Source organism: Vulpes lagopus, chromosome 8 (genome assembly GCF_018345385.1).
Source record: "Vulpes lagopus strain Blue_001 chromosome 8, ASM1834538v1, whole genome shotgun sequence".
Lineage (NCBI taxonomy): Eukaryota > Metazoa > Chordata > Mammalia > Carnivora > Canidae > Vulpes > Vulpes lagopus.
In genome coordinates, this window is record NC_054831.1 from 21,984,460 (window position 1) to 21,997,030 (window position 12,571).

At 34.7% G+C, this 12,571-nt stretch overlaps 1 protein-coding gene across 1 annotated transcript in view; it reads left to right on the forward strand.

Moving 5' to 3' along the window:
• Nucleotides 1–12,571, forward strand: part of ELP3 (elongator acetyltransferase complex subunit 3) — a 90,492-nt gene that overhangs the window by 13,686 nt on the left and 64,235 nt on the right. Inside the window, exons 4-7 of the mRNA XM_041767612.1 lie at nt 6,459–6,529; nt 7,288–7,351; nt 8,757–8,825; nt 11,640–11,794. Of these exons, the coding sequence (XP_041623546.1) occupies nt 6,459–6,529; nt 7,288–7,351; nt 8,757–8,825; nt 11,640–11,794 (359 nt within the window). The remainder of the gene's footprint in view (nt 1–6,458; nt 6,530–7,287; nt 7,352–8,756; nt 8,826–11,639; nt 11,795–12,571) is intronic.

A 12,571-nucleotide genomic window follows, 5' to 3' on the forward strand; every position in this document is an offset into this window, starting at 1 on the left:
ACTGTATGGTCAATTAATGTTTGAAAAAGTAGGAAAGAATATACACTGGGAAAAAGTCTGTTCAACAAACGGTAGTTGGGAAAAACTGGACAGCAACATGGAAAAGAAAGAAACTGGACCGCTTTCCTATGCTATACACAAAAATGAGTTTGAAATGGATTAAAGACTTAGATATGAGACTGAAACCATAAAAATCACAGAAGAGAAGAGAACAGAGGCTGTAAATTCTTTGACATTGGCCATAGCAGCTTTTTCCTAAATATGCCTCCTGAGGCAAGGGAAATAAAAGCAAAAATAAACTGTTGTGGCTGCATCAAAATAGAAAGCTTCTGCACATCAGAGGAAACAAGAAAACCAAAAGGCAACCTACTGAATGGGAAAAGATATTTGCAAATGATATTAGTACCCAAAATATATAGAGAACTGATATAACTCAACATCCAAAAAACAAATAATCCAATTTAAAAATCAGCAGAAGACATGAAGAGACATTACTCCAAAGAAGACATCCAGATGGCCAAAAGACATGAAAAGATGCTCATCATGATTTGCCATCAGAGAAATGCAAATCAAAACCACAATGAGTTATCTCCTCACATTTGTCAGAATGGCTAAAAGCAACAACAGAAGATACAGCAGGTGTTGACAAGGATGTGGAGAGAAAGGAACGCTCTTGTACTGCTGGTGGGAATGCAAAGTGGTGCAGCCACTGTGGAAATAGTATGGAGGTTCCTCAAAAATTTTAAAATAGGACAGCCCCGGTGGCGCAGCAGTTTAGCGCCGCCTGCGGCCCAGGGTGTGATCCTTGAGACCGGGGATCGAGTCCCACATCGGGCTCCTCGCATGGAGCCTGCTTCTTCCTCTGCCTGTGTCTCTGCCTCTCTCTCTCTCTCTCTCTCTCTCTCTCTCTCTCTTCTCTCTCTCTCTCTCTGTGTGTGTGTGTGTGTGTGTTTCTCATGAATAAATAAATAAATAAATCTTTAAAAAAATTTTTTTTTTAAAAATAGAACTGCCCTACAAACCATTAATCACACTACTGGGTATTTACCCAAAGAATACAAAAACACTAATTCAGAGGAGTACGTGCACCCTGTTTTGTTTTGGTTTTTTTTAGCATTATTTACAATAGCCAAATTATGGAAGCAGCTCATGTCCATTCATCCATGAATGGATAAAGGAGATGTGGCATACACACAAACACACACACACACCATGTAATATCATTCAGCCATTAAAAAGAATGAAATCTTGCCATCTGACATGGATGGATATCATGCTAAGCAAAATGCAGTCAGAAAAAGACAAATGCAAAAAAAAAAAAAAAAAAGACAAAGACAAATGCCATATGATTTCACTCCTATGTAGTATTTAAGAAACAAAATAAATGAGCGAAGGGGAAAAAAAAAGAAAAATGAAGAAACTGACCTTAAGTATACAGCATTAACTGATGGTTACCAGAGGGGAAGGATTTAGGGGGATGGGCTAAATAGATGATGGGATTAAGGACTGTTGGTCTAAAAACTCATTGCAAAACCCAAGGTCACCTAGATTTTCTCCTATGTTATAGAAGTTTTATAGTTTTTTTTGACTTTACATTTAGGTCTGTGATCCATTTTGAGTTTGCATTTGACTTTCTGTTTTGCTTAGAACATAGTGATTATTCTTAGTAGTATCAGTATTAAATATAACAACAACTACCATATGTTGCTCACCTGTTACATACTGGCCTCTGTGTTTCTAATTTAATCCTCAAAACAGTTTTGAGGGGTAAGTAGTATTGTCTACATATTACAAATAAGAAAATACCCATTTAGGGACAGAGAAAAGAGTCAAACCTACATCTCCCAAGTCATGACTGACTCCAAAGTCTTTGTGTTTTCTACTTTATTGGTGATTTTTAAACTGTATTCTACAAAACTAGAATTCTGTGAAGTCTTTTGGAGCTACTGTGGGGAATAATAAATAGGGAAGGCATAGAAGCAGGTACATCTCTATTTCACCTAGGGCTCTAGCTTTTTTATCTCTTATAAATTGAAGTTCTAAGTAAAATGTTACTTGAAAGAGAGGTCTACTGCTTAAAACTTTGAAAACTGCTGCACTTTTCTTCCCTGGTCCACCTTACCCTATCTTCTTAGCTCAATTAACTATTTATTTATTTACTTATTTACTTATTTGAAAGAGAGAGAGCACGCGTGCACAAGCAGGGAAAGGAGCAGAGGGAGAAGGACAAGCAGATTCCATGCTAGCACAGAGCCAAATGCGGGATCCAGTCTTACAACTCTGAGATCATCACCTGAGCTGAAACAGAGTTGGGCACTTAACGAACTGAGCTCCCCAGATGCCTCATCAATTAACTCTTACTCAGCACAGCTCTTAGCAACTCAGGTAGGCTTCTCTGACTTCCCTGGTCAAGGCTAATTACCTTCTTCAGCATTCCTAGTATTTTCCACATGCTTCTAACCATGTGGTTTTGAAATAGCCTATTTCTATGTGTCTTGCTCCCCTAGGTAGGTACGATTTCAGAGGACAGAAGCAGTGCATTAATATTTTTGTAGTCTCAAGGCCCATTTGCTCTGTGAGACTTAGAACCTGGACTATTTACTGGGCCTTCAATAAAGACGGTTGAGTTAGACTGACCTTATCAGTGGTATATATAGTTGTGGCTTATTTTAAATGTAAACATTTGTTTGAAAATCTAAATTTTTCAGATTTGCAATTTTTTAATAATTTTGTACTTTTTCTAGATTACTAATGACTTAAATTTTAATAATTTTTTTAAAGATTTATTTATTTATTTATTTATTTATTTATTTATTTATTTATTTATTTATGATAGACATAGAGAGAGAGAGAGGCAGAGACAAAGGAGGAGGGAGAAGCAGGCTCCATGCCGGGAGCCTGACGCGGGACTCGATCCCGGGACTCCAGAACCGTGCCCTGGGCCAAAGGCAGGCGCCAAACTGCTGAGCCACCCAGGGATCCCCTTAATAATTTTTATTGTGAAAAACAATCGAACTTAGAGAAAAATTGAAGGTCTAATATAAAGAACATTTTCCCCCTGAACCACTTGAGAGTATGTTGCAAAGTAAGTTGTATTTGAATACTTTAGTGTGCATTTCCTAAAAATAAGGACATTTCTTTATATCACCACAATACAGTGTCAAAATCAGGAATCTGGGACATCTGGGTGGCTCAGTGGTTGAGCGTCTGCCTTGGGCTCAGGGCATGATCCTGGAGTTCCAGGATGGAGTCCTGCATCAGGGGCTTCCTGAAGGGAGCCTGCTTTTCCCTCTGCCTATGTCTCTGCCTCTGTCTCTCTTTGTCTTTCATGAATAAATAAATAAAATCTTTAAAAAGAATCAGGAATTTAACACTGATAAGTACTGTCCTCTAATCCTCAGACCTCATTCAAGTTTCACCCACTGTTTCAATAATCTACAGAACCCAGTTCAGAATCACATGTTGGATTTGGTTGTCATATGTCTTTAGTCTGGACACTTCTATGTTTTCTTGACTTCATTACAGTAACACTTTTGAAGGTTTCAGGCAGGTTATTTTATAGCATGTTCCTCAGTTTAGTTTAATCAGATGTTTCCTCATAATTAGATTCAGGTTATGCATATTTAGCAGGGACATCACAGAAGCGATCATGTGTTCTTATTGTATCCTATCAGGTGGTATATAGTTTGAATTTGTCCTGTCACTGATAATGTTCTTTTTTTCTCATTGAGGTAAAATTGGTATATAACATTATATTAGTTTCAAGTGTATAAGATAATAATTTGATATTTGTATACACTAAAAGTGATCACCACAGTAATTTTCATTACCATCCATCACCATATAATTGACCCTCTTCACCAGTTTGGTCCATCCCTTAGCGACCTCCCTCCTTGGTAACCCCCAGTCTGTTCTCTACATATATAGGTTTTGTTCTGTTTTTTACATTCTACATATAAGTGAAGTCATATGGTATTTGTCTTTCTCTAACTTATTTCATCTACCATTTAATACCCTCAGGGTCCATCTGTGTTACCACAAATGGCAAGATTTCATTCTGTTTCATGGCTGAGCTATATTCCAGTGTGTGTGTGTGTGTGTGTGTGTGTGTGTGTAGCATACCTTCTTTATCCATTCATCCATTGATGGACACAAGTTGTTTCTATGTCTTGGCTATTGTAAACAATGTTGCAGTAAACATAGGGGTGCATATCTTTTCAAAATAGTGATTTAATTTTTTTTAGAATAAATACCAAGAAGTGGAATAACTAGATCATATTGTAGACCTATTTTTAATTCTAACCTTCATACTGATCTCAGTGACTGCACCAGTTTATAGTCCCACCAATAGTGCATGATGGTTCCCTTTTCTCTACATCCTCACCAGCACTTGTTATTTCTTATTTTTTTCATAGTAGCTATTCTAACAAGTAATATTTTATGGTTTTAATATTCATTTCCCTGATAATCAGTGATGTTGGACATCTTTTTATGTGCCTGCTGACCATCTCTGTGTCTTTGGGAAAATGTTCAAGTCCCCTGCTCATTATTTAATCATATTGGTTTTTGCTATTGAGCTGAGTTTTTAAATATATTTTGGAATTAATTCTTTATTGGATATATGAATTGCAGATATTTTCTCCCACTCAATAGGTTGCCTTTTCCTTTTGTTGATGGTTGCCTTTGCTGTGCAGAAGCTCTTAATTTTGGTGTAGTCCCATTTATTTTTGCTTTTGTCACTTTTGTTTTTGGAGTCAGGTCCAAAAGTTCAACACCCAGATGACCAATGTCAGGGAGCTTCTGCCTGTGTTTTTTCTAGAAGTTTTATGGTTTCGGGTCTTACATTCAAATCTTTATTCTATTTTGAGTTAATTTGTGTATTATGTAAGATAATGGTCTAATTTAGTTCTTTTGCTTGTGGATGTCCAGTTTTCCCAACACAGTTTATTGAAAAGACTGTCCTTTCCCCATTATATATTCTTAGCTTCTTTGTTGTAAATTAACTGATCATACATGAGGGGTTTATTTCTGGGCTTTCTTTTTCTGTTTTGTTATCTATGTGTCTATTTTTATGCTAATACCATATTGTGTAGTATAGTTTGAAATCAAGAGACCATGCATGACACCTTTATCCTTGTTCTTCTTTCTGATGTTCATTTTGATCAAGGTAGTATCTACCAGGCTTCTCTTATGTAAAGTTAATCTTTTTCACTTTGTAATTAAGTTTATGTGGTGACATACTTTGAGACTCTGTAAGTATTCTGTGCCTTATCAGATTTTCTGTTTGCTCATTCATTTATTTGAATGAATGGATTGGTGGTTTCCTATTTGGGGGGTTATAATCTGTTACTATTATTATTTATTTTGATGCTCAAATGATTTGGCCAGTAAGAACCTTTTCAGGCTGGTTTCTATATCTTTCTAAAATGTCCCCATCATTTTTTGAGCAGTTTATAGCTTTCTGTTATAATAAAATGTTCCATGTTCATCTTGTCCTTTATTTGCCCCAGGTCTGAAATAAGCCATTTCACTAAGGAGCCCTGCTTCCTTTCAGTGAAGAAGGATATTTAGAAACCAAGATGAGTGCTAATATGCATTGCTATTAGGGTATTGCTGCTCCCAGATTGTGTCAGTGGGCCAAGCTAAGAAATATATCTGTATATATACAGACATATGTACTTACACATATATACATAACACATTTGCACTTATATTTATTTGTATATCAGCGTATTTATTGAAAACTGAGTTCACAGCACTACCTTCTATTCCATCCAAGTTCTTTTCCTTTCCATATTTATAACTTCCTTCTCTGATAATAAGAAACTTGGCTTGCATTCACTTTAGTCTATATCCTTATTTGGCTGACTCCCTCCAAATGTAACCATATTTCTGTCTCTGTCATCACCCCCTTTCTGAAACACATACTGTCCTTATCCCAGGAGGGCTGTGACAGACCCCTTTGAGAATAGTTTGCACACTCTATAAAGTGTAGCTCCTAGTTTAAATACTGTCTGCTCTAAATACTGAGATCCAGTATATCCGTGAGGAGATTGAGTTACAAAGGTTAGGTTTAGATATAATTTTATAGACTTTCATAAAGTAATTTTTTCTTGTAGGCTATTTTAGTAAAATAAATCAAAGAGAGAGGGAATAGAATCACTATGAGTTTGAAAATTAGTAATTCCTTATTTTTCACTTAATTTGTAGTAAAATATAATACAAGCTAGTATATTTTAGAAATTAAAAACATTGAAAAGATGACCCTTACACCCACTACTCAGTTTAAGAAATACAGCATTACCAGTACTTTGAAGACACTTAAGTGCCATTTCTTTTCTTCCCCCCTTATGTACCATTTCCTGATTGCATTCCTTGCCCTTCTGAGACATAACCACTCTCCAGAATTGTATATTTGTTATTCCATAATAGCTTTTTTATAAATCTTTCTTTTGTAGATTGCTGTCGTGGCTGTGATGTGCAAACCCCACAGATGCCCACATATCAGTTTTACGGGAAATATATGTGTGTAAGTGTGATGATTGTCATAAGTGTGTGTGTACTTTAGTTGAATTCGTGAATACCCTAGAGTCTTAATCAGTGATGCTGGTAATATTTAAAACTTCGATTCAATCGACTCGTAAGTTAGTTCTTTGAAACAAACAGCCATTGATAGGATGTGTCACTGCTTTAAAAATGAAACATATAAAGATTTTAATATGTTGCAATAAAAAAAAATACATAGGTTATAGAACTCATAAGAGTGACAGTCTATTAATTTGATAAATAAAACATGTAAATATGAGTGGCCTGAATTCTAAATGTCAGAAATTTAAAATGAGTTTGGATTAGAAAAGTATCAAATTAAAAAGTTACCCATATAAATAACATTTAAACTCCTTAAATTTAGATAATTGGAAAAATAAGCAGAATAATATGCATAATTCTAGGTAGGAGGATTAAATGAGAGAAAGATTTTCTTAAGTTTGGTTACCAAGAGAGCATTGTATCATTCCAAGCCTAGGAAAACCTAGGTCCTGTTACTTACTTCTAAAAGCTTAAACCTATAAAATAACAGTGACTGCAACATTCTGAAAATGACTACAATAATGTTCCTTATATGTTTATCGTGGAAAATATAGATACTACAAAGGTAGACTCTTCTATTAGAATTTGAAAATGAAGCTTGTTTGCTCTCAGGATTTTATAGAAACTGCAGATACTTGAACCTAGAGTATTGAACTAAGTTTTGTATCTGACATCTTCATTCTTTGGTTGTATTGACAGATACTGCCCCGGTGGACCTGATTCAGATTTTGAATATTCAACCCAGTCTTATACTGGATATGAGGTAAAGTAATGTGAGGTTGTTGTGAGGAAGTGTAACATCATTCTTTACCTATAGTGTGCTTGTACAAGTATGAGCACAAGTACAAGTACTGGCTTTGCTAAATTTTTTTTTATTTTTCTCTTGATTACAGAAGTTGTTCATTCATCAAATATTTGCTGAGTGTCTACATATATTGCTCTAGTCACTGGAAAAATTCTTATATAAGTACTTGTTATATATTTCAAACTGTTCTAAGTTGCTTTATAACTTTAAACCTTACAGTAGCATCTTGAAGGTAGACACTGTTAGTATCCTGGTTTTGTGAATAAGGAAACAGGCTTTAGAAGTCCTAAACATCTGGCCCAGAAACACACTGCTAATAAATGACAGAGCCAGGTTTTGAATTCTTTGTTCCTCACCACCACATTATACTCTCTTCAGCACTGAAAAATGGACAAAGTGCCTGATCTTATGGAATTTACATTCCAATAATTGGAGATAGACCATAAAGAAGAAAATATCTGGTGCTAGTAAATGCTAAACAGAGAAGTAAAATTGAGTTAGATCTGTAGAAGCTGAATAGATACTTTAGCCATGATGGTTAGGTTAGTCACTTCTGAGGAAGTGATACTTAAACAGTCCTGAATGATATGAAGGAGGCATTGCAGGAATATCAGGAGAGAGCATTCCAGCAGAGAGAGTAGTTAGAACAAGGAGCAATGGCAGAAACAGAAACAACAGTGGAGTGTACCAGGACATAGTGGGTAAGAGGAAGAAAGAGATTGGAGAGACAAATGATATTGGAGTTTGTAAACTGGGCAAAGAGTTTGGATTTTATTATAGGTGTCATGAGAAACTATTAAGTTTGAAGGCAGGGGAATGATCTGTTCCAAGGTAGGGTTTTAAAAGATCATTTGATGCTGTGTGGGTAATGGATTAGAGAGGGGATGAGGTGCAAGCAAGAGAATAGCAAGCAGGCTTTTGAAGCAGTCAGCCTCTTCTGAAGAGGTCAGCACCTAGCAAACCACTGGATTTTTTCTTCTTATACGTGGTATTTCACTTTTTACTTGTTTTCCATAGTTCAGGTTTTTAAAAATACAAAAAGGAATTATTCAGTGAAAAGGCTCCCTCTCACTTCTGTCCCTTAACCATCCCTTTCTGCTCCAGCAGAAAGTGACCCTGTAGATTTCCTAAGTGTTTACACAAAGATAAATATGATTCAAGGAGATGCCCTGCTGTTCAGATACTTAAGACAGTGGGGGTGGAGACTAGCCAGATGCTATTCAGAACATTATTTTGATCCCTAACAAGACTGAAGAAGGAAGGAGCACAAGGGAATTTTATTTTTAATACAGTCCTTTTGAAACTACTTTTTATTTTTTATTCAACGTGGGCCCAGCAGGAGATTTTTCTCTTTTTTTCGTAGCCGACCTCCATGAGAGCTATCCGTGCTAGATATGACCCTTATCTACAGACAAGACACCGAATAGAACAGGTAAGTTTTCAAAAAGCATTTTTAAATTAGATTTTTGTACACAGTTGGAAGGTATTATTGTTTGAGTTGAGTTGAACCTTAAATAACTAAAAGAATGTCTTTCCCTCAGTAAGTTTTTAATATCCACCTGAGGGAGGGAGACTGTTTTAATACCCAGCAAAGTAAAAAACACTACTTCCATTAGAGACTGTATTATTTTCTTTAAGGGTTTTATAATCTCTAAATTTCTTTCAACTTGTACAAACTCATTTACTGTATGAAATTTACAGATGTGTATGTGTGGAAGTTCTTAATAGTTGAATGGATTGAACTTTTGCTTCCATAGGCCACTTAAGTATTATGCCTGATTTGCCAGAATGGGAATAGGGAATTGACTGCAAAAGGGTAGGAGGAACTCTTGGGAGTCATGAAATTGTTCTACATTATGACTTTGGAGATAGTTATACAACTCCAAACACTTATCCAAACTCATTCAGTTTTATACCTAAAAATTAATTGATTTTATTGTATGTAAATTATACTTCAGTATAACTGATTAAAAACAAGTCCTGTGTAAATGGCCTTCCTCTGTTTGGGAAATCTGAACATTAATACAGGTTTTCTTTTTTACATTTCTGTTTTGAACTCACCCAATTTAAAAAAGTGTGAACACTAATTTTAACAGTAACATCTAATAGGGCATCTACAGAATCTCCAATGGAAATTACTATATACCCTAGTAATTAAGTCATTTCTTTGTTTGACTAGTATTAGTGAATACCAGCCAGTTCAGATTTTTCACTTCACTGTCACCCAAACATATGTGTATCAGGCTTGTCAGCTATAGGAGAGGACTCCACCTGGGTGGAACCTACATAGTTTCAAAAGGCATGTTCTAAACTGAACGATGCTTCAGTTTCTTTTTTAGCCATGGTATTTAATTCATTTAAAATGTTTCAGTAGAGTATGAAATTTTTATGTTTCCCAAAAAAGGAATGGGTTTTAAAAGATTTAGAAACTACCATAAAGCAGTGATTCTTTTCTTAACTGTAAATACACTAGAACCACCTGAGTATCTTTTCCAAAACATATGCCAGCATTTCACCTTTGGAGCTCTGATCAAGAATGGTTTAGGGTCTTGCAAGATATTTTGAAAAAAGTACCAGGATAATTTTATCCCTTGTAAACAGTCACAGATACAGAGCTTTCTTTTAGTGTGTATGTGTGTCTGTGTGTGTGTATGTGTGTGTATGCCTGTGTGTGTGTACACGGCTTACATATGTACTTAAATATGTTTGTATGTATGTATATGTATATATGAATATGATTTATGTACATAAAGAAAAACATGTATAAATTGTTACTTGCCATTTTCCGAAACATTAAAAGATTCCTTTTTGTCCCTAGTAATTGTAGACGTCCTTTACATAGTGCATTAATTTGAGTTCATATTGTGGTAGTCTACTTGACCTAGTTTTTCTCAACCCTGAGTTATAGCAAGAAATTTTTTTTTTAGATTGAAGTGTAGTTGGCACACCATGTTATATTAGTTTCAGGTGTTTACCATAGTGCGTTAACATGTCTATTTGTTATGCTGTGCTCACCACAAGTGTAGCTACCATTGATCACCATACAATGCTGTTAAAATATCGTTGACTATTTTCTGTGCTGCTTTATTCCTGTGACTTACTCATTCCATAACTGGAAGCCCACATCTCCTACTGCCCTTTACCTATTTTGTCCATCTCCTCACACACTTCCCTCTGCATTTATGAATCTTTCTGCTTTTTGTTTGTTTTTGTTTTTTAGATTCCACATATAAATGAAATCATATGGTATTTTTTTTTTCTGTCTGACTTATTTCACTTAATACCCTCTGGTTCCCTCCATGTTGTTGTAAATGGCAAGATCCCATCCTTTTTTATGGCTGTGTTATATTCCTGTGTGTGTGTGTGTGTGTGTGTATCTCATCTTTATCCATTTGTCTATCAGTGTCCACTGATAGACTGTTGTTTTCATAGCTTGGCTACTATAAAGAATGTAATAAACATAGGAGTGCATATATTTTTTCGAACTAGTGTTTTTATTTTCTTTGGGTAGATAGTAGTGGAATTACTAGACCATATTGGATTTCTATTTTTAATTTTTTTGAGGAACCTAAGAAATTTATATACCTGTTTTTAAATTTTAGAATCTTGGCTTATTATGTACCATTCTCTCCCCTAGTAGAAAGATACACTATTTCATATTTTATCAATCAGATTTTTATTTTCCTTTTTTTCCCTCCAGAAAGCAGTGCCACCTCTGCTCAAAATCTTCACAATTGATTTAAAACTTATGGTTTTGATTTAAAGCTGCTGTCTTAATTTTTCTTTCTAATGTAGTGTTCTTTTTCTTCCATTGGCATCAAGTCCTGATTATGTTGCATGTAGTCATCTTTTTTGTTTCCAAGGCTTACTGCAAGGTCTGACATAAAAATATGTGATCAATAAATATAAATATTATGTTGCATATTGTTTTATATTATTATATTTGCCCTTCCTACTTTCTGGTTTCTATTCCATGTGTTTTTTAATATTCACATAGATATCAATGTCTGGCTTCTTGCTTATTCTTTTTAATTCTCCCTTTCCCTCCATGAGTTATAATTTTTTTTCTTTCAGACTCTGAAGTCTGTTTTTTTAATCCACAGAATTTGCTAAATATGTTTAATTGCTTTTTCATTTTTAAACTATACTGATGAAAATACTACAAAATAATATTAGAAATTTGCCATGCCTTCTTAAGGTAGTTGACTGTATCTGTTTAATGCTGATGAATTTATATTTATTTCAGTTAAAACAACTTGGTCACAGTGTGGATAAAGTGGAGTTTATTGTGATGGGTGGAACGTTTATGGCTCTTCCAGAAGAATACAGAGATTATTTTATTCGAAATTTACATGATGCCTTATCAGGACATACCTCCAACAATATTTACGAGGCAGTCAAGTAAGAAATCCTTATGTTACCATATTCTCCAGGTGATTGTCTGTTTATCCTCTTAGCCACAGCCTGTGAAATTTCCTTCTGCTCTACATCTATATTCCTATATAGTTCCTTGGTGGTGGGGGGGAGTTTTGTTATTATTTGCGTGATTTTGATGGGTTATAATTAAATACTTTTTTGTACTTTTATTGGGATATAATTGACATATAGCATTGTAAAAGCTTATGGTGTACATAGCATAAGGACTTACATATATTGTGAAAGGATCACCAAGTCAGCTTAGTTAGCATCCATTACCTTATACATTCCTAGTTTTCAAAGTTATGCCTATTTTGTGGGAAAAGATTGTTTTCATTGAAAAAAATTGTTTTTTTTAAAAAGATGAGCATGATTTGTTGACATTAGTATTCTCTGAGAAAGAGTGATTCATAAAATCACTGAAGTTCTTTTCAACCTTAGGCTGGTCTAAACCACAGGAGTAGTTTTGATTTGACTAGTTGAGTTTTCAGCCTATTCAAAAAGAGTACTAGGCGTACACTTTATGTAAAACATCTAGCTGCCATAAAATCAACAAAACAAGTGATTTTTATTTATAACAATAATAACTACTAAATTTCTGTTTATTGATGAGATCACTTATTGTAGTTGATAAAACAAAAAGTTATGCATTCTTTTGATATCTCATATCTCAGTTTTTGGCAAGAATACTGACGTTCCATATATAGTTCAGTTATTTAAAAAGTATTAAAGTAGTTTTTATTTTCAGAAGTTTCAGAAAAA